Genomic DNA, 26,965 nt, shown 5'->3' on the forward strand with positions numbered 1-26,965 from the left:
GGGACAACATCGTAGTTAGCTTGACAGGTGCCACTGCGCTTGACACCGTCACCTGAACTAGTCTAGCGCTTAGTTACGATCTTCTGGAGCTTGTCATTCATATCTTAGGGAGCAGTCACTTTTGCGCTTTGAGAGTTATGCTGAATTCTGAAAGTAAAACAAATGTACAGATGCCTTTTTGACAAGTTGGAGACTTCGGCTTTCTCCCATGATGCATTTGCTCTTCTCTTTTGCTGCTGCGAAGGGTTTTCCTGGGATCCTATCTGTGCATGCTGTACCCAGCCTCCACCGGGCGTTGCGTCGGGATTGCTACTAGCAGCAAAATCTCACTTGCGCATACAAGCCAACCTAGCCAGTCGAGAGCTTGAGTAATCGAAACTGCTACTCCTCTTTATCACCCAAACTGATGGCCATCACGTGCAACAATTTCCCACGTAAAAGTTGGAGTATGGGGTGTTGCACGTGTCGTAGTTCACTTTAAGTGTCTTATGAACGCCGGTAGCTGCATGTGAAATCTCCCGCCTCGAAGCACTAAGCCCAGAATTGACTTACAAGGGTCGGTTAGTCACACACAGTTGACTCGGAGTCACACTTCAAGAACCCGCCATGTACATCCTTCGGGACTCACAGCAAAGACTGACCTTCTACCACACTTACTATCACATAAAGTTGACATCTCTCACATTGATAATTGATACTTCTTCTCTTACTGAACGGGTAAGATAAGAACCCTCTGGACAATGGCGAGAAATATCAGCACTTCACCGACCTACCTCACCCGACTCTTCAGTCTGGCGGGCAGAACAGCAGTTGTCACTGGTGGCAGCTCAGGAATCGGAAAAGAAATTGCTCTTGCCTTGGGTCAAGCCGGCGCAAAAATCATACTCATTGCACGGAGACCACAACCTCTAGCAGTGACAGTCGATCAGCTCACACAACTTGGTGTCCCCGTGACGTCCATCACGGCAGACCTCGCCAACCTAGCAGACCTCAACCACGCCAGCGCTCGCATCAAGTCCGCACACGGCATACCAGACATCCTCGTCAACGCAGCAGGCGTCAACCACCGCCCGCCATTGTCACGAATAACACAAGGAGACTGGGACTACACCATCGCCGCAAATCTAACTGCCCCGTTTGCTTTAGGCCAAGCATTCGGCCCGGGAATGGCAGAGCGCGGAAGCGGTCGCATTATCAATCTTGCCAGTCAGCAGTCATTCCGCGCATTTGGTAACAGCGGTGCCTATGGTGTAGCAAAAGGCGGTTTGGTGTCGCTTACGCGCTCTCAAGCCGAGGCCTGGTCGCCGAGCGGGGTTCTGTGCAACGCCATCGCTCCGGGACTCGTGGAAACTCCGATGACGGAAGAGGTCTTTTCGGACACGGAGAAGGCGGAGACTCATGCGGCGCGGACAATGACTGGACGTAATGGGAAGGCCGAGGACTTTGCCGGAGTTGCCATATGGTTGGCGAGTGATGCGAGTGCTACTGTCACAGGGCAAACCATTTGCGTCGATGGGGGGTACTCGGCCCATTGATCCGATCTGATCTGATCTTTCACGCATTCAACGCTCTTCTTAGAGCATCTCTTGCAGTACTACAGTACATTTACCGTTTCAGCTTTCACAACCATGAGCAGTGGCTTATTTTGACATCTCATCGAAGAGACCACTCCCGGGAAATCCGCGGGGTCCATGATAAACAACATTGGGTTATACTTCGTCTGATTCAATCTGCGAGCTTGGCATACGCAATCCCCCATTTAAGGTGCCATCAACTTCCGATACAGTGGTGAGTGGAATACTGGGTGATCATTTTATCCGTTTCTTCATAGTATATATCCTTTCGTAGGCATCGAGGACAGAAGTTGAACAAGCCAATTCTGCCACTTCGTCACTCATGTTCAGTAAGGTGACGTTTCACAAGCGCGCTCCGCCGTTAACATGGGCCACACCTCCTGTGCACAGTATTCCTAAATCCTCTGCATGATTGACTTCTGCCGATTAATCATTGAGTGATCAAGACTCAAAGCAAAGTGTGTTCGTTATAGGAGGAAGCGTGTGATTCAATGGTACAGTGCGCGAAGCTGTCTGAAGGGGCTATTTGTAAGTCGTGATAGAAATTATGGACTTCGACGCTGTCAACACCACATATCAAAAGAAGAACTTACACTCTCCACATCGTTGTGATCCTTCTGTCAATTTCCAAAGCCCACGAACCCAGCAATAAGATCCTAACTTGGTCCGGAGAGATGTACTTCAGTACTTTAGTATGGACACCCACTTGTTGTTATACTAAGTTCATCTGTTGCGCCCCATCGGTTTCGGATTCGCCACGGGTTTCCGCCCGCAATTGCGAGAAGCGCGAAGACGCGGGAGCTACACACCATCATTGAGTTGATTTATAAGATGCAGAGAACTCAATATTAATCCACTTTGTTTGTATAAAGCCAGTGTGCACTCGGCAGTATGAGCCAGCCACAGGGTCTGTTGGCTAAGATTGCGGCCCTCTGATACTCAGTTTTGTCATATCAACATTTCAAAGATGTCTCCCACCACTGAGCTGCTTTCTGACCTTGTAGGAAAGCTGTCTGCTCTCATTGAATCCCCATTAAAACAGTCTGAGATGAATGAAAAGATTACCCAAGTTGCGGAACGGCTCATAGCTGCAGCCCGGCCTGATATGCCCGACTGGACTACACGAGTTAACGGCTTCGGCGAATTCGTTGCCATGAAGCTTTTCATTGATTGGAACGCGTTTGAAGCAATCCCTCTACATGGAACCATCTCGTACGACGAACTTTCCAGGAAGCTCAATGCTGATAAGTCTTTGGTTCGTAAGTGATGACCATGGGCTCCGTTTCGCACAGAATTCCGAAGCTAATGACATTGAAGAACGGATCGCCTGGCATCTGATTGCGCGTGGAGTACTAATACAAGTAGGAGAAGAGGAATTAGCACATACCGAGATCTCCAAACGCTATCTTCCAGGCTTGCCGGATACAGTCGTGTTTAGTTTCTGGTAAGAAATTTACGAAGACATCGACTAGGTTATATTCTTTCAGTGCTAAGAAGAGTCTAGGTATGAGGAAACTATCGTCCCTTCCGTGAAAATGCCGGAATACTTCGCTGAGTACGGCCGCCGAGAGCCTGATTCCGAGATCCGGACACCACTTGCTTTTGGATTTGGCCAGCCAGAGATGACGCCGTACGAAGTTTACTACCAAGAACCAAGGAGAAGGGACCAGTTCCAGAAAGCCATGAAAATGGCACAGTATGCGGCACCTTTCACCGGCTCGTACGACTTTACATGGATCAAGGAGAAAATTCGAAACATGGACCAGCAACGGGCAGTGCTCGTGGACGTCGGCGCCGGAAATGGTCACGTCACTAAGGCCATATTGCAGGAAAATTCGTTCATCCCAACGGAACGCGTCGTACTTGAGGATAAAGAGGACGTACTAAATGCTGTTGCTGCGATGAGTGACCCAGGGCTTAAGGGCGTCAAGTTGCAAACCCACGACTTCCAAACGATGCAACCTATCAAACGTCAGTACTTTATTACCCTGTTCAAACTCGCAAAATCCTTGACTTACTGCTTCTAACAGATGCTCTGGTCTATTGGATACGTCGATGCCTACATAATTATGGCGATGAGACTTGCGTCAACATACTAACACATATCGCCGAAGCCATGGCATCCGATAGCAGGCTCCTCATTGCCGACAACGTCATACCCAATCCGCCTCCGATTTCGGAATGCATGCTGGACTTTACCATGTTGAATATTGCTGGCAAGGAGAGGACTGCCACTGCTTTCAACGAGATAATCACCCTTGCGGGACTGAGAATGGTAAAGGTACATGGGATGGATAAGAAATTGCAGGTTGTCGAATGTGTCAAGGCTTGAAGATTTGTTCGGGGCATCGGCCATAGCTCGAGGTTCGGACGGGTAATATGTTTCAACATTGTATGTAATATACAGCCCTTCAATGGACGTCTGAAATGAACTCAATATAACAAACGTCATTCCCTCTGAAATATGGAAAACTCCAAACGAACGACTTCCGGTTAATATGGGATATTCGCGGGGCTTGCTGCTGATACTCTAAGTACAGTCATTGCTGCAGTGGTAAGAATCAAAGTTCCTGGCAGCCTTTTAAGTCAATCTGATTTAGGTACGCCGCACAATTCCCAGTAGCATACACCGGTTTAAGTTGTGAAGTTATCGAAGTGCCTTTGTAGTCACGGCAGAATTGCTGACTCCTGATTGAAGCCATAGACCAGTCACCTACAATATTTTCCTTTGATATTGTACATTCTGGCCCAATGACAATCAGGTTCGTCTCGTCTCGTTGTATCTTTGTTACCGTTAATCCTAGCGAAGGCTCCGTTTTTAGTTAGAAAGCACTCACTGTTTCGATAACTGATATAGAAGAGAGTCAATTTTCGTCGAGAAATTGGATTCAGTTTAAGTCTAAGGGAGGTCCCAAGGGAGCCCGAAGGATCTCGAGTCCCAAAATGAGAAGTCTATGGATGCGCGAAGGTAAAATGGTCAGGATCTACAAGTCTGGTCAGGACGGAAACAAGGCTTCCACGACAGGCTACTCCGATTCCGATACGTAATCTTTACCAAACACTCTTTTCAAGTAATCAACTCGATATTGTTTTGTTCTGACTTGAGGGCTTTAAGCGAAGCAATACCTGTATTTTCTCTTACGCGACCTTATCCTGGTTTGACGTGCTAGCCAACAGCTTCCAAATGGGCCCGCAGGGAGGCAATTAATATGCGGACCTAACCTTAACTTCCCCCACAGTCATGCCCAGAGCATATCGCAGACATCGCTTGTGCTCTTACTGCAAAGTTGATGATTGATATCATTTAGCGATGTACTATTTCCAACCCATCTCATCGCCATACTATTTTTAAAGTCAGAATCTCTTCAAGTTTCCCAACATACTCATTCAGGGCAACTCGGGGGCCTCCTTTGGTTCACATTAAGCGGACATTGTCTCCATTCGGCTGAGCATATTTTGCCCTGGCATCATCTCAAGTTCGGAAAGCTTGTGCTCACCGGTGGTTTTTGGTGGTAGAACAACAGCGTGCTGGGATATGAGCTTGTAGGATAAATGCGCACCGGATCGCTCGGCCAGACCAGTCAGAAGCTCACGTCACTAAAGTTTGTTTGCAGAGCTACCTTCTCTATCAGAAGATTTAGAGACAACTTTACAATTGCGGCCGCGTGGTTTCGTTACACACGTGAGGCTGACGGCTACTAGACTCTTGGTACAGTTCAAATGCGGGTTTCTCGGGACTTGTGTGGAGTCCGTTCACCTATGTCGGTATCGCGATTGCAAACAGTTATGACGGTAGCCCATGGTTCAGATTGAGTTAAATCTAGCTAACATTACTGTGAAAGCGATGAAAACATTCAAACTCAATCTCAAAAGCTTGGCCTGTGAGGTTAATGAGGTGTTGGATTGCTCGTCAGCCTGCTAGTGAAGAATGGCATTTGTTGGAGAGGTGAGTATGGAGAAGTTATGGGTTTAGGATTGTATGAGGAACACGTAGATAAGTGCAGTTCAATATTCTAGAGTATCATTATGACATGACAACAATCGAAATATAGTAGTTTATCTATGGAACCGCGCGTGCTATCAACAACTTGACAGCTCAAGCAATGATAAATTGCAAGCTTTGTTATCTTGGCGCGCCGCGTACCTGTCCCATCCGACCCATGGTGAACTGGGGATGCCTCCCCCGGCGATACCGGGGTCGCCGCGAGCTATCCGGAATAGGCAGGAGAATTCAGGTGAACCCCGCCCGATTGTTTGCGGAGTGGATTCCTCCCGGCATTTCGCTCGATATTTCTCCAAAACATTTCCCTCTCTCGGTCTTCCCCCTCAGATAACCAATGAAGAACTTGGATAGTGACAATTTTGGCTTACGGTTCACACGCCGAATCCCAGCCACTCACGCACTTGACTCGCTGGTTCTTGGCTCCATGTTGGCTTCCATGCAGATTTCCTGCAGACTACCCGTACTAGTGGCTAGGTACAGAATCGAGGACTCTAAAGGTTGCTGATGCTTTGCAGTGACACCAAGGTAATAGCTCACCGAACTTTGAAGCTCGACGTCACGAACCGGGCCGGGCCCTGCTGCTGAACGGCGAGGCGGACAGGCACACACGCGGGGAAGCTGGGTAGAACGTGGGACGATTTAACAGACCATATTTTAGTTCCGCAATCGGGTTTCCCTATCTACGGAAACGGGGCACATCTGACATTACCAACGATTGCGATAGGGTACAGCGGCTACCGTTGGTGATCTGCAGGCTGCCGAAATGAAGCTGTGAGCCTTTCCCACGTTTCCCCCCAACCTGTCGGGTCCATAATCTCCTCGGTTTGTGGGCGAACTCGGCGAGTCTGCTCGATTGCGCCATTGAGCGTGAAGTTTTGCATTCATATTAAATATTGGCAGCTTCTTCTCGTGGCTACCTTGTTGGTATCCTGCTTCTCTTGGTTCTGCCAGGCCGTCTCCGGTTCCAATACTGCCGCTTGCTTTCCCTTAGGACCAACCAGGTACACCGTGCTGTTCCTTCTCGACGAGCTGTGAATTAGACGAGACACCTTGTGAAGCTTGCTCAACCTCCCCAGCCGGCCCACCATGAAGTTCTCCTTGACTTCCGCTGCCCTCGCGCAGCTCCTGCTCGGCATCACCACCCAGCCCGCCGTTGCAGCCCCGAGCCACAGCACGATCCCGAAGTTGGGCGCCGTCGCCTCAGAGTCCGATATCTGCAGCAAGATCGGCACCGAGCTCCTCAAGAAGGGCGGGAATGCTGCCGATGCGACGGTCGGCACCGTCCTCTGCGTCGGTACCGTTGGCATGTACCACAGCGGCATTGGCGGCGGCGGCTTCATGCTCGTGAGGTCGAGCAATGGTACTTACGAGTTCATTGACTTCAGAGAGACGGCCCCGGCCGCTGCCTACGAGGACATGTACACGAACAACACGAGAGCCAGCTTGTACGGAGGTCTCGCTAGGTAAGCTGAATCCATGCGCTAGCGAAAACAAGTGCCACCAAGACTGACATGGCGATTTTCTCAGCGGTGTCCCTGGTGAGCTCCGCGGTCTGGAGCATCTGCACAAGAAGTACGGCAAGCTGCCTTGGTCAAAGGTGGTCGAGCCTGCGATCAAGGTCGCTCGCTACGGCTGGCGTGTCAACGAGGACTTGGTCAGATATATGAAGTCAGTCACCCCCAATGGCAACTTCCTGACCGATGATCCGTCATGGGCCATCGACTTCGCGCCGCACGGCACCCTCCTCAAGCTCAACGAGACGATCACGCGCAAGCGCTACGCCGACACTCTCGAGGTCATCGCAAAAGAGGGCGTCGACGCCTTTTACACCGGCGCCATCGCCAACGCGACCATTGCCGCCTTGTCAAAGTCCAACGGCACCATGACCATGGCCGACCTCAAGAACTACACTGTCGCCATCAGAGAGCCCGCGCAGATCTCGTACAGGGGTTACAAGCTCACAGCCTGCAACGCCCCCTCCGGCGGCATCGTCGCCCTCAGCGCCCTCAACATCGTCAGCGGATATGAAGGGTTCGGCGACCCGGCCTCGCGGAACAACACCGTTCACAGATTGGACGAGTCCATGCGCTTCGCCTACGGCCAGCGCACCAAGCTCGGCGACCCGTCCTTTGTCGACGGTCTTTCGGCCTACACCAAGAGCATGATCTCCCCCGAGGTCGGCGCCGAAATCCGCTCCAAGATCTCCGACTTCCGCACAGAAAACGTGTCCTACTACAACCCGGAGGGTATCGAGTCTCTCGAGACCCCTGGAACCTCGCACATCGCCGTCGCTGACGCCAGCGGCATGGCCATCTCCCTCACCACAACCGTCAACCTCCTCTTCGGCTCCCAGCTCATGGTCCCCGAGACGGGCGTCATCATGAACGACGAGATGAACGACTTCAGCATCCCGGGCTCCAGCAACGCCTTCGGCTTCATCCCCAGCCCGGCCAACTACGTCCGCCCCGGCAAGCGTCCCCTCTCCTCCATCTCCCCCGTCATTGTTGAGCACCCCGACGGCAAGCTCTACTTCGTCATCGGCTCAGCCGGCGGTAGCCGCATCATCACCGCCACCATCCAAAACATCCACAACGTCCTCGACAGGAACCTGACCGTGTCGCAAGCCCTCGCCGAGCCTCGCTTCCACGACCAGCTGAGCCCCAACACGGCTGCTTTCGAGTACGCTTACGACAACAGCACCACGAGCTACCTTGCGAGCTTGGGCACGAACGTCACCTGGGCTGCACCCGGCGGTAGCACAGCGCAGGGTGTGAGGCTGCTGCCGAATGGCACGTTCGAGGCAGCTGGCGAGCCGAGACAGAAGAACTCTGGTGGATTCGCCGTCTAATCACATTGGAGTGATTGTAGAGTAGCTTATCTAATAATGTAATAATGTCTTCAAAGCCCAATTATTTGAATTCGGTCCTGCTGGACCAGGTGAATCTACAACACCCCCATGTGTAACTCTTGCTCGAGTATCCTCGAGCATACCTTACAGAATCATGGAGTGGTATTGTTATACTCATTCAGCACGTCTACTCACCATTGCTCTAAATAAGCATACATGGGAATCACTGCAGCTCAGCCAACTGGTGCCTCCTGGCTTTTGGCTCAACATGCATCTCCCTCGCAGCGCCCCTTGCTTCCAGCTCTGGCTTGGCATAGTACTCTTCCGCGCCATGGGTTGTCATTTGGCTCCCGTCCAATTCGCTCGGATGATCGACTTCATAAACACGGCCCTGTGCATCCCGGCCCGGCCGCAAGCGTTTTTGTCGCCGGCGCCACAGAAAGAAGGCCGCAGCACACAGGGCAATGGCCACGAGAGAAGTGCAAGCGCTCACGGCAACAATCGCACCCGTGGATATACCAGAGCTGCTGGAATCCGAAGCAGCCGGTGATGCAGTCGACGTCGGTGACGCAACGCTCGTGAGGCTACCAGAGGTCACTGGTGAGGCAGATGCGGTATCCGCCGAAGATGCCGTTGCAGTTGCGGATGCTGAGGTCACTTCAGTCGCAGCTGGAACATCGTCACGTCAGCATGGGCATATGCCAAATCAAGTGTCAAATCCAGGCAACACTCACAGGTAGTGACTTTGTCAGTCTTTTCCATCTGACAGTACGCATCAAACACGCTCGTCGCACTTTCAACCTCTGCCCCAGACCGCCCGCAATTCTTCGCGACCGACGTCGCGATAATTTCCCTGAACCTGTCGGAACTCGCCGTGCAGAAGCAGCTATACGACGTCGTCTTCCCGTCGTCACCGCACCCCGCCACCATGTCCCGGACAATAGAGCTGATGGGCGGCTCGGCACATGACGGCAGTGAATCGTACCCGTCGGCCTGGTTGAGGTAATACGTAGCGTGCGCTTGGCGGAAGCTGCTGAGCAGCAGAAGTAGACTGCAGATCAGGTACCGATAGGCATTGTGTTCGAAGGAGGCCCGCATGTTTCCGTTCGTTCGGCGGTGGCCTGGCTTACAGCCGGGAGGGACCTGTCAGCAGATATAAGGTTTGGACCTGGGTTACAAGTAAAAATTGGACAGGGGCTAGGTTTCGGGGCAGTGAACTCGACACCTACTCCGCGGAGAGGGTCAAAAAGGGGAGAAGAAGCACCAAACCAGGAGTAAATTCACTGGGGGGCTTTCAGGTCATAAGTAACTTCTCGAAGTCCTCTCACTCTTCATCAGCCTCGTGACTGAAACATGGCCGACCATTTCTCCCTACGGCAAGGGGGGCAGATATTCTCATCTTCAATCGACCAGGGTCTCAACGCCACGTGCATAGCATGCTGGTGAATCTACTCACACGCCATCCGTACCCATCTTATTTATCAACGAGTAACGGCGTGCGTCCTCCATAGTCTAAAACTCGAGATGGTCCCAAATTGGCTGTGTCTTAGGCGTCACCAGGTAGACTGTCAGTGGTCTTGTCGATGGTCAATTTCCACGAAGCGCGGGGCTTTTTCCTAACGCCTGCTGATTGTCTCAACCCTCAGCCCCTTTGAGAGACAGCTAACACCAGCTCAGGCAACTGGGTCAATACGGCTGAAGTGCAAGACAAACGCAAGCCACTGTCAGATGCGAGTCTGTCAGCCCCCGACAATATGAAATAGCGACGGCTGTCCTTTCAGTAATTGAGGACGTTAAGCTTTCGTAGTGTAGGAACTTTTTTCTAGCTCTCTTCTAGTCTATCCGTATCCGTATGTGACGTGCTGAGCAAGGGGCCAGGCAGGAGGAGTGGGTTCTCGCGTTGCAACGTTGGAAAGCATGCCTGCGACCGACTTTGACCGGGCCCCGAAGCCCCCTTTTTGTAGCATATTTGCCGATCTCGGTCTTCGCCGCAGATACCTTGGCGTGCTTTCTCTCAAGAAGCAAGCATCTTCCAGGCAAGACAGGGCTGGCGGCACGAGGACGCTAGCTAGGCAGGCTGTGAGAAGCTGAATAGAGCTCACTTTGGTTGGAATGGCAGCTGATCGAGATAGCTAGCACAAGCCCAATCTACCTGGTGTGATGACTCTGTATCTTCGTAGAAGCGCGACTACTAGGGGCCACTGATGAGAAAAGCGAGGAGACGTATACATTGACTAGTTCATCAAGGCTCTTACTTGCACGGTGTCAAAACGCAGGCAGGTTCTTGGGAGCACATGAAAAGTAGGTCTCGAGGAGTTCGTCTGTATACACTATGTATTTTGACTTGGGTTTCCAGACAGCGCAAAAGAACAATGGACAGGTCATATCAAAGTAAATGCCTGGCTGGTTCCAACTAAGAATTAGACTAATCATACCATCAACATAAAGCCACGTTGGCGTCTTGTCGGGACCATCCGAGAAGAGAAATCAGAACAAATATTAGACCGATAGCAGTAGCACTTAAGAAAACTTGAATAGAAAAGCGACAGAGCATAGCTATTCAAGTATGCTTAGCGAGGTTCATACACCTCCCAGGAGTTCGACCAAATGATGCCTCACTCCAGAGGGGTGCGGACGATATACTCGGCCACATACCAAGGAGCTTTCTTCGGGGACGCCTTGACAGTCTTCCTCTTGGCACTACCCAAGTCCCTAAGATCCTCAAGGTCTGGCAGAGTAAAGTGGCTGAATGATGCCTGCTTGTCTGTGATGAAGACCTTGTACACGTCTTCCATCCTGAATCCCGGTTTCTTAGCAGCATCTTTGAGAAGGTCCGGAATCGTGATGCCAATAGTGGTCGAAATGTGATCGCCGGGGCCCACCATTACACTAGCCGCATCGCCATCAGGGAACGTCTGCTCGATCCCGTACGCAGGTCCGAGGTCCAGAATAGTGACGTAAAGTTCCTTCGTATCTGTGTTCGTGAACTTGATTTCCCATGCTGATTGAACCCTGGCTACTTCACTCTCGTCGAAACCTGCGGCCTGGATTCCAATTGATGTAAAGGTGAGGTCAAACTTCGGCGGGACTTTGACGGTGCTAGGTCTTAGGTCCATGACCGCGCGGTACATTGAAAGGTGCTGAAGCAGATAGATCAAAGTTCGTGAACCAGATTCGTCGGCTTTAACTATCGGCAGGCGTGAGAGAATTTGGTTGTTCTCGTCTCGGATGTCAAAATTTTCATTGGCGTTGACAGAGATCGAATAGTTTGGGGGCGTTTCACCTGCGTTCGGGTGGTATGTCCATTCCAAGGGGGCGAGGGCATTGGCTTTCTCAACTGAGGCTGTCCGAATATGGCGGAGTATCTCAGCTTCGTGATTCTGAATATCGACGTAGACCGTAGCAGTGTGTGCTCTCTGCGACAGCCGGGCAAGCCATCCTACTTTCACGTTGGCCAAGCTTCCAGTCAACAGGGTCGCGGAGGATTGCAGCTCTCCCGCTGTATCGATGCGTACTTCTGCCACCGGACCTGCGCCGGGAAGAATAAGTCCCATGGATGCGTGAGATGGATCATATATAAGGAACTTGTCTCCAACGTTGATTCTGGTGGCATTGCCATCCTTGAAGGTGACCGAAGTATCGTTCACCGTAACCACGTTTGTTGACAGGCTGAAAACTGCATCGTTTATATCCTTGTTTCCAAACACGACTCTCTTGCCGTCTCCCAAGTGCATAGGCTGTTGATCATTGGCATATTGGGTAGCCTTAAGATCCGCCTGAAGGGTCGACATGAGTTCTTTATAAGTAACCGGATTCTTTGATGCGTTGTAGAACTTCAAGGACTCGACCAAGTGGTATGTCAATATACCGCCGATCTCGCCGTCTGCAAGTCTGGTCTCATGGGCGTACTCATGCGGCTGACAGGCCGCGATAAAGTTGTATTTGCCAGACGTGTTGAACCAAGTGTTTTTGACAATGGCTTTTCTCTCGCCCGCGCTTCTCGATCCAGGTCCAGGCGCGCCATCTGTCGGAGGTTCAATCGACTCATCAACGAGACATCGAGCCTTAGTCGTGTCGTTGTTACGCGTCGCACCACCCGAGTGACAACTGTCTAGAACCACAAACACCACCAGATCTTTATCGGCAAGAGCGTCGAGTCTTTGGCCGAACTCGACGTCACTGATCCATTCGTCCAGGGTACAAATGTGCTCGTCCCACGCATCTTCGCCTTTAGTAGCGCGGAACTTGGTTTTAGTGCGGGCGCCGTGGCCAGAGTAGTGGATGTAGATGAAGTCACCAGGCTTCGATGCGTCGGAGATGCTTTGCAAAGCATTGAGAACATTGATCTTCGTTGGAAGATCTTTGAGGTCGATTTCTGGCTCGTTAGGCTTCAAGAAGGGCGAGATCAATGTTCTGATGTTGTCGGTAGGTACGTTGAGGTTCTCTTGGAGGATTTTTTGGGTAATGCGAATATCCCTAACGCAGCCGTTGAGGTTATTCCCCTTGTAGTCGTCGATTCCAACCATCAAGGCGCGAATAGTTGCTGTGTCTGAGGCCATCGTGTCCCAAAAAGAAAAGGCACCAAAAAGGTTACTTAGGTCAAGAGTTGGGTCAATTTAGGGTAGTGAATAGAATGATTGCGCGGTTTACTCAGAAAAGACTCTCTCCTCCAAATGCTCAAGATCCTAGGCTTTATTTATACTTAGAAACCAATCCCTACAGTTGAACGAGGAACACCTATTCTAAGGGTAGGGCTCGCGATGTCAGGTTCCATCCTTCTTGCCAGATCGTGTATGAGTCCAACATTGGTTTCGTCAGATTGAAATTGCTTGTCAAAAATTAGCTCAATCTTCTTCATCATATTCAGATCTTTATTGGTCAGGGAACGCTCTTGACCAGCCTTGCTCAGGAGGCTTCCAGTTGTCTCTCATTGCCTTCGGGCATAAGTTTCAAAAGCTTCAGTGGCATTGGTAGATGAACGATGGAGGCCTGTTGTTATTCGTTAATTACCTACAAACTAGTTTAAGGCTATAATTCAGCTATCGCATCCGAAGCCACGCAAGCTTGGCGAGTCCTGATGTTTGAGATGTTTGCTCAGCTGTGACTGAGACATGGTGCGAACAGCGATCGTCTTCCCAAAACGAAACTAACAAATGCGGGGGGGCGGTTGTTTCCAATCTCTTGACTCACCTTACAAGATACGTGAGTCCAACGGCTATCTCACATCCCAATCAGACGTCGAACTAGAAGGGCCCAGAGGCAAGTGAGTATCCCTGTTTGCAGTTCGCTGACTGGAGTTACAAGATCCGAGGGGCGGACCGATGCCGTCGGGCCGCTAAACACGCCAGGATTCAACTGCTAAGAGGATCATTGGGGAAAGAGGAATGATCAAACACCTCCAAAAAGAGAGACAGTGGGCTTGCAAAGTGACAGACGTGTTTCGGTTCATGAAGAAGATCAATCGTTCTATGAAAGCGGTCTAAACACCAGGCTGGTGCTAGCTAGCGAGGGGAGATGTTGGTGATGCCCCTTCCCGTCTTCTCCCCTTCCGTTCTCTGAGGTCGCCGGTGGGATACCCTATGGGTAATGTCCCTTCCATTCTCATTTCTGGCAGATATACTCTGTCTCATGTATTGATGAATGTGATGATATGGCCATCATAAGACTCCGCGGACATTTTCTTCCGCGCGTAGACGCCGTTTGCGGTTCGATATCGATCAACCCCTGCAGCGAATCCCTCTGCCAAGCAAGACCGTAACACATGTGACGAGCAGGCCTACTCGATATGAAATCCTTCTTGCGAGCATAGACACGACCACTTTCTCACACAAATCAGATACATCGTGAGGTAGCTCCAGCGGGCATTCATCAAGCTCCGCTGAAATGTGCACAGTGCTGCAAACCCTCAGCGTACCTTTCTAGTAGCCTGTTTTCCGTCATCGCGGAAGGTCCATTGCCATAACCGCAGAATGGGTCTCTATGACACGTGAGATCCCGGTTCATGTTGCTCTCCGTGAATACGTGTACAAACTGCCTCAATAGAGTTGGGATATTACACGAGGTTGATCTCCTCCTCGTCGTGGAAGAGGTCCATGCCCCCCTTATGTGCAAACAACACAAAGACTCCAACCCTCACATATGATCCAGGCTCCTCCGCAGGGTGGATCACAAGGCCATATCCAGTGCGCTTGTGCGTCGGATCCGCGCAGTATCGGCACATGTCGATGTCTTCATAACCGTTCGGAAACGACGTACCGCCAACCTCCGCTTCACTTGGCATCCACTCGTCAAAGTCTTCGTCGTCACAATTCGCCTTATATTTCAGGTCTTCCCAATTCACTGTTGCCGAGCAGCAGCTCGACACCAAAAACAATGACATACTCTCTGGCGCTTGTATCGAGGTTTTGCCTACGGACCAGTCAAAGACACAAGTCCCGACCCCCCTAGAGAATTGCGAGTATAACGGACGGGCGTCTTCGTGACGCCCAACGGCCTTCCTTTCGACATTCGACGGGAATGGGCACGTCTTGCCCTTGAGTTGAAGGTAAGCTCCACTTAGAGGGCCGAAGGGGTTATTGCCTAAGAGGTCAATGTGATAGTCTGTGAGGGAAAATTCAGGGCAGATGTGGCTCGGTTGTTGTGTTACCATTGATGATGTCGATGCAGACACTTCGCTCCCACTTGGAGCTGTATAATGTGGTTGGCAAAATTCTTCGACGTAGGTTTTCTGCGATGCCCAGCTCCATGAGGGCGCGATGTACGGGTCTGGGTGCTGCAAGTTATACACGAATGAGGGCAAGTCGGATGTCTTCGGCCGTGAGCTCTCCCAAAGCAGCTGCTGATGCAAATGATTTTTCCACAAGCCTGCAAGATATGTATCGCCGGTGATCGCCGCGAACCCTTGGGCAAGGCCAGCAATTCCGGCAAAAGTGTCCTCAGGAAACGTCCAGATCTTAGTTGTGATGTCAATGATGGTTTCATCCCAAATGCCGTATAACCTGTTTATGCTCTTCGCCGAGTGATTCATCTCATCACCCACTTCTCCAAAAGCTTTCTCCAACCTAGATCGTAGTGATGATTGCATGGTATTGATGACTTGGTACCCAGTCTCTGATATCGCAACGGTTTCACATGCGAAATAGCTCATAGAAGACCCGAACATGATCAAACGAGGTGAAAGAAGTCGTTCCTGGAAAGTCCAGCCCCTTTTCTCCCATGAGGAGCGGTTGAGATCTACTGCCAGTGGCCCGGGACGAGGCCACCTGTCATCGTTTTCGTCAACATCGGTAGAAGAGTGGACTAGCGTATAGGTGCCCCTGATATGTTCGTGATGTGATGATTGGAAAGCGACGTCGAGACCTTGAGGCCGTGGTCCGAGGTATCCTTGGATGCAAGACCGCGATGAGACAGGGCAAATAGTCACCAAGCAAGAATAGTACACCTTGCCCATCATATGACTCTCACGATCCCAATCTGCTTTGTCTTCCTGAATGATGCAAAGAGCGTCAACCCAAAGGTATTGAATGCCGAGCACCCTGCAGACTCTAACTGTGTCATGGACAACAGGGCTCATGGAACTAAGCGGGATCCCTTTCAAATGAGCTGACAACGTTTCTTTTGTAGTTTTAGCCTGCTGTAGAGTGTCGGCCTTGGGACCCCAACAATAGCTCAGTGTCGCATACCTGACATGATCAATCTCGCGTGAGTTGAGCATGTCTTTAACGACAACTAGGCGGGGGAGCTCTTCATCACTCTTTCCCATATCAAGAAGCCTCGTGGGTAGGAATGGCGGTGCTGCTTTGGGGTGGCCGCATGCATCCTCGCAGCGCCAGAGCTCCGACTGAAGCCATCCAACATTTTGAGGATCCAAAGGCTCTGGTGCGCGCTTCAGGCCTAATCTTAACCATTGACGCAATACATCTTTCAAAAAGTTGTTAGGGTCGAATTATAACGGGAAAGGTTGGGAAATGCCCAGCTTACCGTCGTTAGTCTCAATTCCAAAGTTCAGAGCTGCGACCTGATGCCCTCCCTCAATCGCAAAAACGCAACACCTCCAGAACACTAAGCCAGAATCAGTAGGAAATATATCGGCAATATCTGCTGGTCCACCATATAAGTATACCGCATCGATGTAGACATCGCCATCGTAGCTTATGTTTCGTCGTATGAGCTCTTCCCGAAGGAAACCACACATACGGCACCCAGCAGCAGCGGATTCAGCCATCATAGGCAAGTCGGGTAGTGTGTCATTCCAATAGCGCTCAGAATCCAGTTCAATGATATCGCCTCCCTCCTCAGAATGTCGCAGGGTAGCCTCATCGTCACGGTTCGTGCCCTCGTAGAATTCGTCGCCGCCGTCGTAAAAAACAACAGCATTATAGCACTCGTCACAGAGGCCATCGTTTATCGAGGAGTAAAATTCTTCAGACTCTTCGGAATCCATGTTAGGCTGCTTGGATTTGAAATGGCCCAGTGCCTGGTCAACCAATAATTCACTTTGAAAGAAAATGAAACTGGCAGTGGACTCACCAGAAACACGTTGCAATCAGGCTGTGAGGTGGATGCGAATAGAGAGTGTAGCCCGTTGGATGAATTCGGGTGAAGGGGTGGGAGGTGCTTATGTACCTATCCTTGAGGAGCCCTCGTGGTTCCAACTGCAGGCAGGCTGAGTGATGATAGGCCGCCTGCTGAATGTATGGAGAAGTACGTACTCGAATGTGACTGCCTCGTCGTGCAAGATGGACGGGCTGTCCAACAAGTGTTGGAAAGACTCAGCTTCAACTTGAAGGAAATAAGGCAGTAGGCATTCATGTGAAAAGGACATTACGATTCATCACTACGAAAACTCCACCGTCATAATCCATAATCATCACCAACCCCTCTGACCCTCCCCTAAATCAACGTAAAATTCCCACTCGTCCCCTCAAAAGCCGAGATGCTCCCAATCAACGGCTTCGAATCACCATAATACTTGATCCGATACGTCCCCGGTCCAGCCCCATCACTCGTCCCAGTCTCCCAACTAATTACAACCTCACTATACCCAAGCAAGAAATTTGTCCTCGTCCAAGTGTAAACGAGGAACCAATCCGCGTCGGTCCTAATCTGCACCCATTTCCCGCTTTGCAGCTGCTCCACCGCGGCGTACGTCCCCTCGAGTCTGAGATTATTCCGCGGGTTCGCGGCTTGGAATGTGGCGTTGACTACCGCGCCGCGAGTATACGACGACGAAGGCTGCCCGATGGCCTGTCCGAAGGAGCGGCCTGCTGGCGCACCGTCTACGACAACGCCAGTGATGAAGGAAAGAGAGTTGGCGCGGTTGTCTGGAGGGGAGGGGCCTGCTGCGGGTGTGGATGTGGAGGAGGGGGAGAGGTAGGCGATGTTGGAGACGGTGAGGTTGATGTAGGCTGGGAGAGTATTGGGTCCGAAGAGGGTAGATGCGCCCTCGTACCGCTGAATAGCGTACTCTTCAGGGGTGGCGATGTAGTGCTGGGAACTGTCAGTGACTATGAAAAGAAGGAAGCTCGCAAAACTTACGGCATAGGTATTGGCGGGACCACCGAGGACAACAACAGGATCATTAGGAAGAATACTCTTTGCAGCCTCCTTGACAGCAGCCTTCCATCTCCGCCCACTCATAGTTGTAGCCTCACCAGGCGCAACGACAATGACCAGCTGTCCAACACGCAGCATCTGAATGTCTACAATATTGGGGCTCCAAGCATACGGGGTGCTCATTTCACCAACGTCCAGCAACACAGGCTTCGGCTGTTGACAAGCAGCCTGCTCTGCACTGGGGGTCCTGAGAAGACCGGAGACGACTGCCCAGAGAGGGTTGGCATCGGGGGTGCCAGAGTCGGCCTGAGTGAAGTCAAAAGCGCCGGGGCCGTCTGAAGTTCCCGCGGCAAAGGAGTAGCCGAGGGCGGCGGGGCATGTCTGGCCGATGGTGCCATCTGCAAGTGGAAACTTGTAGTATGACATGTCTTGGAAGAAGTGGAAGGACTTGACGCTGGTGCCCGTAACAGGGGTGGAAGTTGTAGCCAGGGCATTCTGAAAAGGAGGACTGATCAGCTACGTTGGATCCTGCATCAGGATTACAACTTACATAGACAGACTTGGCACCGGCATATTGACGACGTCCAATCTCGTAGCAACTCGAAATCCCCAGATCCAACTTTTGGAACGCGGGGCCTCTACCATGGCACGACTGGCTCTTGCCGTCGGCACAGGTGCTGTTCTCCAGACTACACTGCTGGCCGGAACCGTCATCGCAGTAGGCGCCGAGTACGTTGGGCGTGGTATCACCCACATTCGCCTGGCTGAAGCCAGCTACGAAGCCAGGTGCAGCGCCCGCGTCACTCGCGAGGTCTTTCTCAAGAAGGTACGCCGCGACGCCCTTATTGTCGCCCGCTACGTGTGTGCTGTTCTGGAGGATCGAGGTGCCGTGGGTTGGGTACCAGGTGAGTACACCCATGTTCTTGCCATCAGACGCGCGCTGGAAGCGGAGGAGCGTCAGCGTCGTGTCGGTGGTAGCGCTGTACTTGGCTCTCTCTGCCGCGGGGTTGTTGAGGTAGGCATATAGACTGCGGTTGATGGCGCCGTCAGTTACTTCGGTGGTTCCGACGTCGAGGTATCCCTGGGAGTGTTAGTCAATTGGCAAGTCTCTCGAAGATGACCACAGTACCTCTTGTAGAGACTCGTGCGCCCTCTTGATGGAGAGAACTGCACCGTCAACAATAGCCTGGTAGCTCTGCTTATCAAAACCCAAGCTAGTGACCTGCGGCAGGAGGTAGTTGAACCAAGCTCCTGGGCCAGCGTGGCTATGAGTCCCGGTCACGGCAACATTGTTCTTGTTATATACGGAGTATCCCGAACCAAGAGCTGCAACGCCCTCGAGGATGCCCTCGCGAACGGCCGTGTCGCCACTCTGGGTATCTAGCACAAGATAGACGAACCGATCGCTCGGCTTGCTCACATCCCCGACAATGAAAGCACGGCTGTAGATCCGCTGTCTCAAGCCGGTTCCGACCTGGCTCAGATCAGCGTACCCTGCAAAGCCAATCTCGACGACGGGACCAGTGATGTCAGCCTTGCCAACACCGAGGAGGTACTTGTCGCCCGCCGCAGCACGCGTCTTGGGTTTGGCATGCCACTCTCCGTCGGCATTGCGTTCAAACTTGAGGGTGGCACCTTGTCGAGTTCCAAGCTGGGAGAGACTGACGGTGACGAGCAGCACGAACGAAATCAAAGCAAAGACGGCGAAGAACGAGCGTCTAGGCATCTCAAGGCCAGAACGAGAGTGGCGAGGCATCTTGGGCAATCAGTCTGTGAACTCAAGCTTCCAAGCTTGAGAACTGCGGGCAAACATGGCGTGTCACCCGCTCTTTTATGGCCCGCCTCGACGAGCTCGTGGCTCGTGGACCTCGTCTTCCCCTCCATGTTCTTTGAAGCTCCTGTGAGCTAGCCGAGCTTCTGACTAACAAACAGGACGGGTACCTGGCCATCATAATGCCGGTCCTACGGGAAGAGGAAAGTATGCCGATGGCTCGGACGCGATGATTTGTCCGTGTCTCCTGAAGGGCTGCGCAACATTGATTAGCTGGCAGGTGGTATTCCCAAGTGGAGAGGCCAGGGGGGCCATCGATACTCGATTCTCGATGGGAAATCAGGGCAGAGCAGCGAGCTAGAGAGACCGGAGAGGGCAAGAGAAAGCCTGAGGGGGCCAGCGAAGGGAGCGAGGCACGCGAGGTAGCAAGCGGTCAACTCTCGCGTCTCTTAGAAAAGTGACGAGCCAGTCTGAGAGATGAGCATTCGCCCTTGCCAGATGCAATCTTGCGTCACATGGCGCCCGGTGATGTCGATATCTGATTGGATTTGAAGATTGTGGTGTGGTTGCCATCAGGATGCGGGGAGTCGCAATTTGGGGTCAGTTGCTATCGCCATTGGGCAGGCCAATGCTAGCTTTTTGGAGTTTTGGAGGGCGATGACCGCGAGGGAGGGCGTATTCCCCTCGGCAGGATGGGCTCCGATTTGATGCTCAGAGGGAGGATGAGCAGCGCGAGCTGGGTTGTCGGGGGGTGTTCGCAGATGCTTTGCTCGAACAAGCGTCCAGCTCGTGGCAAACAACAAGACTAAGCACCCGCCTCCAAGACATTTCCCCAGCTTTGGCACTTGTCAGCGCCTTGGACTTGGTCGTCGAAACTCAGCCGCAGAGCATGCTAGAGTTTTGGATGATAAGGCAGCTTCGAAATCGAGATGAATCAGAAGCGTGGGATGACTTGGCAGTCCAATATTGCTGCCAGCCGCCGTATAGTTCTGTAGATAGACTGATAGACATGGGAGTCAGATATCCATTTTGCTAAGGTATGCGTACTCTTCAAGGGACCGATAACAACTCACATGTCGGGCGGCACTCGAGACCCGTTCCAGCAGGCCATTGCTGCAACCTCTCTCGATAACCTGGCAAAAGGCCCTGTCGCCGTTCCCATTCAGGCGATCATGTGCCGGGCGGGACAAGGAAAAGGACGGACGGACGTTGGGTTTGACGGTTCGGATCCGATAAAACTAGCGACCGTTGCTGCTAGCACTCTCTAGTGTGTTTAGTGCAGGTCGAACTGTGTGACTTCCCATCTCCCTACCTCAGCTATCCGTCCCTTGTTGAATGCGTGAGGTACCTATGTGGTACTGGTGGGTGCCAAGGTCCATCCTGTGCAGTGTGTTGTTGTTGTCGTTGTCGTGTTTAACGTGCCGGTACCTATCTTTGGCCGGGTTGGGGGGTCCCGGTCTCATGCACCTTTGAAAGGTGGAGACGTACCTAAAGTATCACCTGAAGCCCAGGGCCCTTGCCGTGTGCCTAAGGGAGCAAAAAGCGGGTTCATTCCCTTGACTGCCGCACCGAGAGACACTGATAAACTTGCAGCACTTCGATGTACTTGGCCTTTCCATTTCCCTTGCTTCAAGGTGTGCAAATGCAGAAAGAGTACTTACTCAATACTGATTCTCCATCCAATTCGGCCCATCTCTTTCCTTACCGTATGATGAACCGGTGGCCCTTCTGAATCCAATCCTTACCCTCTCCCCAGGGCAGTGTCTCCTCTTAAACACTGCCCAGTCCCATCCAAAGTCTTTCTATGTGGTCCTAGAAAACACCATCAACGTCAGCGTCGTCCCCAAAAACACCAGATATCGCATGCTTTCCTTTCTCCTTCTCATCTAATCCCCTTATTCATTTCGATGGTCGATGACTTGAGCAGAGTGTACATAGTAACAACCCACCTATATTGAAAGAGGAAAGTCGCCTATGCCCTCCATGACGGAGTGACATACCCCTCGTTGCAACCCTCACGGAGACAGCTGGCTGCAACAGGGCATAGCTCCAGGATGCCCTCCATCCACCCCCACTGCGCCTCACCGTCGCCCACGAACAAACTCTCCAGATAACACATCAGTAGTGTATGCAACGAACACATCGTCGATATTGATTCTACATAATGGCAGGCCCCATGGCCTGCGTATTATAGAGAAAGAGAAAGTTTTCCATCGCAACTTTTTGAGCCGACTTGTATATATCCCCAGACCGTACCGTCCGTCTCCTTCTCCTATCCCATTCCTTGACAGTCCGCGCAGGAGTTCAATGTCAGTCAGATGCGACGTCCCGTCTCTGCTCATGCAAAATCCGCTGGTCCCATCCTTTTCCAGCCGTAAGTCTCGTTGCTTTCCTTGCAAAATAAACGCCAGTCCAAGACATACGTCCTCCCCCATAGTGACGCCGAGCCCCATGCCCTACCCATAGAAAGTACAACAATAGAAAGGAAATAAGATGCATCTAGTAAGTACGTAAATAAGGGGAGATACCGCCTCTAAATATACCACAACACATACACCTCCGTCAGCACCCATCTTCTTCACACTCGCTCATACTACCGTAGCCCGTGTCAGTCTCCATACCGACAACGCTCTTGGTGATGCTGAGGCAGCGGTCCACCATCTTGTGACGGACGTCCTGCTCAAGACCACACTTTTCGCCAGGAGCGCTGCCAATCCAGATACGGAGACTGCCGGCGACGCGCTCAAGAGATGTGCTGAAGTTGTCAGAAGACGACTGTTGTGCGTAAAGTTCCTCCATGAGCTTGAAGAGAGCGGTGCATCCAAGGAGAGACATGTTGGCGGTAGCGCTGGGGCGGGCAATCTTCTCGATGATTCCGAACCCCTTTTGAGATGGGACAGCCGCCAGCTTGGCACGTTGGAGGTGGGCAATGGCCATGGCACAGTCGAGCGCCATCTGGACGTCGGGCGATTGCGCGGTAGACGACGAGTCGATGATGGCGGCGATCTTGCTCAGGGACTTTTGTTCGCTGGTCGGCTTAATGTTCTGGAGGGCGGCGGCAATATTGGCTCCTCGCTTCTCGTCAACGAGCACAGCGCGGGCCACCAGAGCGCGCGCCTGCACACCGGAGCCGATAGGAGAAGTCTTGAGGGCGGTGGTCAAGCAGGTTGACACTACCCTCGGGGCATCACCATCATCCTTGCTTGCCTCGAGACTGGTAATCAAGGCACGCTGGATGGTCTGGCTCGACCACCAGGCAGCAACAGCATCCAGCGGGGATCGAACGGCCTGATCATCGACAACGGTGTCCATTCCGTCATTGTGCTCAGTAACGCCCTCGGTAGTTGACAAGTTCCACGCCAGGTTGTAGGCTCGCTGGACAACGCTGTTGTTGAGGACGTCATCGCATTCTTGCTCGATAAGGGCGGCCAGGTGCTCGGGGAGATCATCGTCGACCTGCTCAGAGTTACGGCGCAGCTGCGAAAGGACACGGTTCTGGTTTCTCGCCTCATTCCAGAGGGACCGGGCAACCTTCTTGGCGACGATGTTGTGAAGTCCCTTGGCGCCAAGATCCCAGAGAAGGACACGGACGTGAAGAGCCTTGAGCATCAGTCTAGAGGGGGTATCGGGAAGGGTGCCTGAAGCCAGGAGGGTAAGGGTCAGTCGGCTCTTGTTGATCTCTACATCGCCTCCTGCGAGCTGGGCATCCAACGCAATTGACCAGGCCTTCACACGGGCAGCCTCCTGTTCTTCAGTGAGACCGGTAAGCATTTGGTAGCCGTGGACACCGATAGCGTTGCGCATGCTCAGCTTCATCGTCTTCATGATCAGAGCGGCAGCTTCGAGGAAGAAGTTGTGCTGGGGAACCCAGACGGTCTGAATAGCAGTCAACCAAGCTTGGCGACGGACGTGAATCGGGGATGCAACGGAGCCAGCGGCCTGAAGCGACTCCCGAAGACGTTGCGCCTTCTTGGGCTTCCCCTCAGATGGAACGAAGAGCGAGGGCACAAAGACCCACAAGCAGGTGCCGAGGAAAAACAAAAGTTTCAGATGTGAGATGATCTGAGCAGGAGAGATGTAGTAGCCGCCAACGTGCATGTGAGAAGTCGATCCGAGATAGCTCAGCAGTTGGATGGGCAGGGCGAACAGACCGCGGCCTTCGGGCGTATCGTTGCTCTGCTCGTTCTCTCGCACAGCCTCGACAATCATGAGGCCGGCTAGCGAGCCGACCATCAACTTGCCGAAGTACTGGCTGCTGTTGCCCCATCGTCCCTGTTGCTGCATCTGTTGCTGCTGCTGCTGTTGCTGGATTTGTTGTTGTCGCATGACGTTGGGGTTTCCGCGATAGTTTTGCTGTGGCATGGGGTAAGGTTGGCCAGCCGCCATTTGAGCAGAAATGATACGCTTCATGTCGTCGGGCACAGGAATCATGCCTTGTGCAGACTCCCCACGCGGCGTTCCGATGGGGGTGCTCATGTACTGATCCTGTGGGTACTGCATAGGAGTCGGCGGTTGCTGGAGAGGGCTCATCGCGCCATTCATCGCGCCAGCCATGAAAAGCTTCTCAAAGGCAGCGATTCTGTTCTGCATAGCATGGTTCTCGTCGCAGAGACGGTTATTCCTCTTCTCCAAGTGACGGATGTACTCGGTGGCCTTGCTCAAAACCTGCGATTGTCAGTCAGATGTCCCCTTAGAGCACTTTGGCTTTTCGACTTACTGTAGCCTTATTGAGCTTGTGGGCTGGCGTCAAGCCATGAAGTTCCTCGCGGTCTTCGGTCGTGTCTTCTCCCCTGGCACTCTTGGACATGATCCTCAGACTTGGGACACTATCTCGAAGAGCGGCAATCTTGTCGTTGAGGTTGGTGCGATACCTCTTCTCAATCATGTTGTGGGCCGTCTTCTTGATGGGCTGACCATCTTCATCCTCCTCCTCATCGTCATCGACGTCAGCCGAAGACTTGCGCTTCCTGCTGGCCTTGCTGGAGTCGTGGGCATCGGGAGACGACAGTCCTGCTGCCTTGTGGTCGCTGGTGGCGGATCCGGGGCTCGGCTCGCTCTTGGGAGATTGATACTGAAGATGGGCGGGCATGGCGATATTTCTGAGCTTTTCCTGCTGAGCGGGAGTCAGGGTACTCAGGGTCTCTTGCGGGAGGGTGTGTGGTTGGCCTCCTCGATGGGATTGCTGGTTGTTGGGGGCGGGAGTGGGAGCGGCATAGAAGCCAGCCTGGGCAAGAGTCGAGTGATCAAGACCGGAGGTGACGGCGGGAGGGCCGTGTTGATGGTGTTGATTATTCGGAGAGAAATCCCACGGAGCGGCAGTCTGGAAGAGAGGAGTGGCGCCAGCGGCGGTGGTGACGGCAGCAATGTTGTAGGAGTCGTACGGGGGTGTGTCTTGAAAGGACCAATTGTTTGCGTCGTAGTAGACCTGATTGTCGTTGGCGATGCTGGATCCAGTTCGGTCAGATTTGACGTTCTGGCCGTCCGAGTCGTCGAGGAACGACGGGGGCACGCCGAGGTTCGAGTCGTCGAGGCCAAATAAGGCGTTGGGATCCTGGTCCGCCATGTTGCAGAGCGATCAAAATATGCACCTATGGGCTGATGCTCAATTCATCGAAGTCGGGACGGGCCTGGGATTCTTTGGGTGCGCTCGGCGCTGGGAATGGGGGCCAGGTCCCGGAATCTAGAGCGGGACTCGATGTGAGTGGCCGGCGAGCAGCGACGGGATCGGTGGACGAGGCCGCAGGGGCCAGAGATTGGTCGTGTCTTTTGGGTGAGGTAGTGAGGTATCGGGAATGCGAGATCAATTGACGGCAATCAGCGGCGTGGTGCTGAGCGGGAAGAATGTCTGGTCGTACGACTGTCGGCAGAAGGCGATGGACAGATGGGGATGGAAGAGTGGTGTCAGCCGGGAGGCAGAACGGAGAGACCCAGAGGCAAAACAAGCGAGAGGGTCGAAGTCGTATGACGCTGGTCTGGTTTTGCGGTGCCTTATTTTTCCTCTCACGGATGCGACGCAGCGAATTGACGGGACTTGCTGGGGGTGGGCCACTACTCTCAGGGCCAGGCTGCAGGTCGAGCGTCGAGGGAGGGAAGAAGAAGAGGGGCGGGGATGTCAAGTTGTGTGTGTCGGGGGACTCGGTGGTTTGCTTGATGTTCCTTTCCGATGCATGCACACTCAACGTGCAGAGAGGTTATTCTGTAGTCGTACTTTGCTTGTCTGTACGGATACTCTGTCGAAGAATTCGAGATGCTCAATTGCGGTTCGACAGTGCCAGTCAATGGGTGGAGGGCAGGCAATCGGGAATCGAAATCGAAATCGAAATCGGGTGGGAGGGTCGAAGGAGAGCGAAAGAGGGAAGCAGAGAATTGGGAGGAGGGAAGGAAACGGGGGAGCATCGTACGATTATCTAGAAACCACGCCTGATATGAGCCCAGAAACCGCAGGAGCCCAGACCACCACCCGTCCCTGCCCGTCCTTGCCAATGATCCATCTCGTTAGGTACGTATTCGTACCAAGTACTCCGTACCTTGGTGCTTTCCTCACTAGGTTCCTACAGGCTGCCACCAATCATCCGTGGATCGTACCTACCCTTAGACTCGATGCAGGAAGGACCAGTCGTAGGCACCTTCTACGACCCGTAGCCCGCTGGCTGCCCGTACCGACTCCTTCCCACTTTCGGTTTGACCACCATCAAATGTACCTTCGTAAGTACTGCGGGCGCCGACTCGTCCCTGCTTCGCTGTCCTGCAAACCCGGGATGCTGCCACCAACACTTCCTTCTTGCCAGGTCTGCTTCATGATGTGTTAAGGGAAAGTGCTCCTAAATCTTGATACTGACGGCTGCCGGCAATGATCCCGCCGGCTGGCATTTCAGGGCAGGTCCACTCGCACTTTGACAGCAAGTACGTATCCTCACACGTTATTCAATATGAGACGATACCTTCCTCCCGTCTGCCCGCTCGCCCGCCCGCCCTGACTCCCCTTCAGGTACCGACCTTACCTCGGGCATCACTCAATAGGTACTCATCCAAGCGCACCAGGCCAGGCCAGGCCAGGCCAGGGAAGGCAGATGAGCAAAGAACTCACACTCGCAAGTCTCACTCACCACGATGTGGGACGCCAAAAGTCTGGCACAGCGCAGTCTTAGTCTTGGATCAGCGCTGGGAAATGCCGGATGGGATTGGTCATGGAGCCCCGGGGGACCAGGAACACC

General features: G+C 52.7%; 7 protein-coding genes across 7 annotated transcripts; 4 read left to right on the top strand and 3 right to left on the bottom strand.

Annotated features, from left to right (window-relative positions):
* Positions 1-740: 740 nt before the first annotated feature.
* Positions 741-1,535, top strand: N0V96_006307 (uncharacterized protein; the record flags this gene model as incomplete). Its single annotated transcript, XM_053190836.1, has 1 exon — positions 741-1,535. One exon carries the CDS (start codon positions 741-743, stop codon positions 1,533-1,535), a length of 795 nt encoding a protein of 264 aa, XP_053051754.1.
* Positions 1,536-3,109: 1,574 nt separating this feature from the next.
* Positions 3,110-3,906, top strand: N0V96_006308 (uncharacterized protein; the record flags this gene model as incomplete). The annotated part of the gene is made up of 2 exons (XM_053190835.1): positions 3,110-3,545; positions 3,689-3,906. 2 exons carry the CDS (start codon positions 3,110-3,112, stop codon positions 3,904-3,906), a joined length of 654 nt encoding a protein of 217 aa, XP_053051753.1.
* A 2,757-nt stretch (positions 3,907-6,663) lies between these two features.
* On the top strand, positions 6,664-8,425 carry N0V96_006309 (uncharacterized protein; the record flags this gene model as incomplete). The annotated part of the gene is made up of 2 exons (XM_053190834.2): positions 6,664-7,040; positions 7,105-8,425. 2 exons carry the CDS (start codon positions 6,664-6,666, stop codon positions 8,423-8,425), a joined length of 1,698 nt encoding a protein of 565 aa, XP_053051752.2.
* A 464-nt stretch (positions 8,426-8,889) lies between these two features.
* On the top strand, positions 8,890-9,431 carry N0V96_006310 (uncharacterized protein; the record flags this gene model as incomplete). The annotated part of the gene is made up of 2 exons (XM_053190833.2): positions 8,890-9,109; positions 9,238-9,431. 2 exons carry the CDS (start codon positions 8,890-8,892, stop codon positions 9,429-9,431), a joined length of 414 nt encoding a protein of 137 aa, XP_053051751.2.
* Positions 9,432-11,040: 1,609 nt separating this feature from the next.
* Positions 11,041-12,984, bottom strand: N0V96_006311 (uncharacterized protein; the record flags this gene model as incomplete). The annotated part of the gene is made up of 1 exon (XM_053190832.1): positions 11,041-12,984. The coding sequence occupies one exon, from the start codon at positions 12,982-12,984 to the stop codon at positions 11,041-11,043; it is 1,944 nt and encodes a 647-aa protein (XP_053051750.1).
* A 4,333-nt stretch (positions 12,985-17,317) lies between these two features.
* N0V96_006312 (uncharacterized protein) lies at positions 17,318-19,736 on the bottom strand (the record flags this gene model as incomplete). The annotated part of the gene is made up of 4 exons (XM_065757675.1): positions 17,318-17,914; positions 17,963-18,475; positions 18,531-19,061; positions 19,110-19,736. The coding sequence occupies 4 exons, from the start codon at positions 19,734-19,736 to the stop codon at positions 17,318-17,320; spliced, it is 2,268 nt and encodes a 755-aa protein (XP_065613592.1).
* A 2,577-nt stretch (positions 19,737-22,313) lies between these two features.
* Positions 22,314-25,314, bottom strand: CPH2 (Clr6 histone deacetylase associated PHD protein-2 Cph2; the record flags this gene model as incomplete). Its single annotated transcript, XM_053190830.1, has 2 exons — positions 22,314-24,416; positions 24,469-25,314. 2 exons carry the CDS (start codon positions 25,312-25,314, stop codon positions 22,314-22,316), a joined length of 2,949 nt encoding a protein of 982 aa, XP_053051748.1.
* Positions 25,315-26,965: the final 1,651 nt, after the last annotated feature.

This window comes from Colletotrichum fioriniae, assembly GCF_027942845.1.
Source record: "Colletotrichum fioriniae strain IMI 355084 chromosome Unknown scaffold_7, whole genome shotgun sequence".
Classification (NCBI taxonomy): Eukaryota; Fungi; Ascomycota; class Sordariomycetes; order Glomerellales; family Glomerellaceae; genus Colletotrichum; species Colletotrichum fioriniae.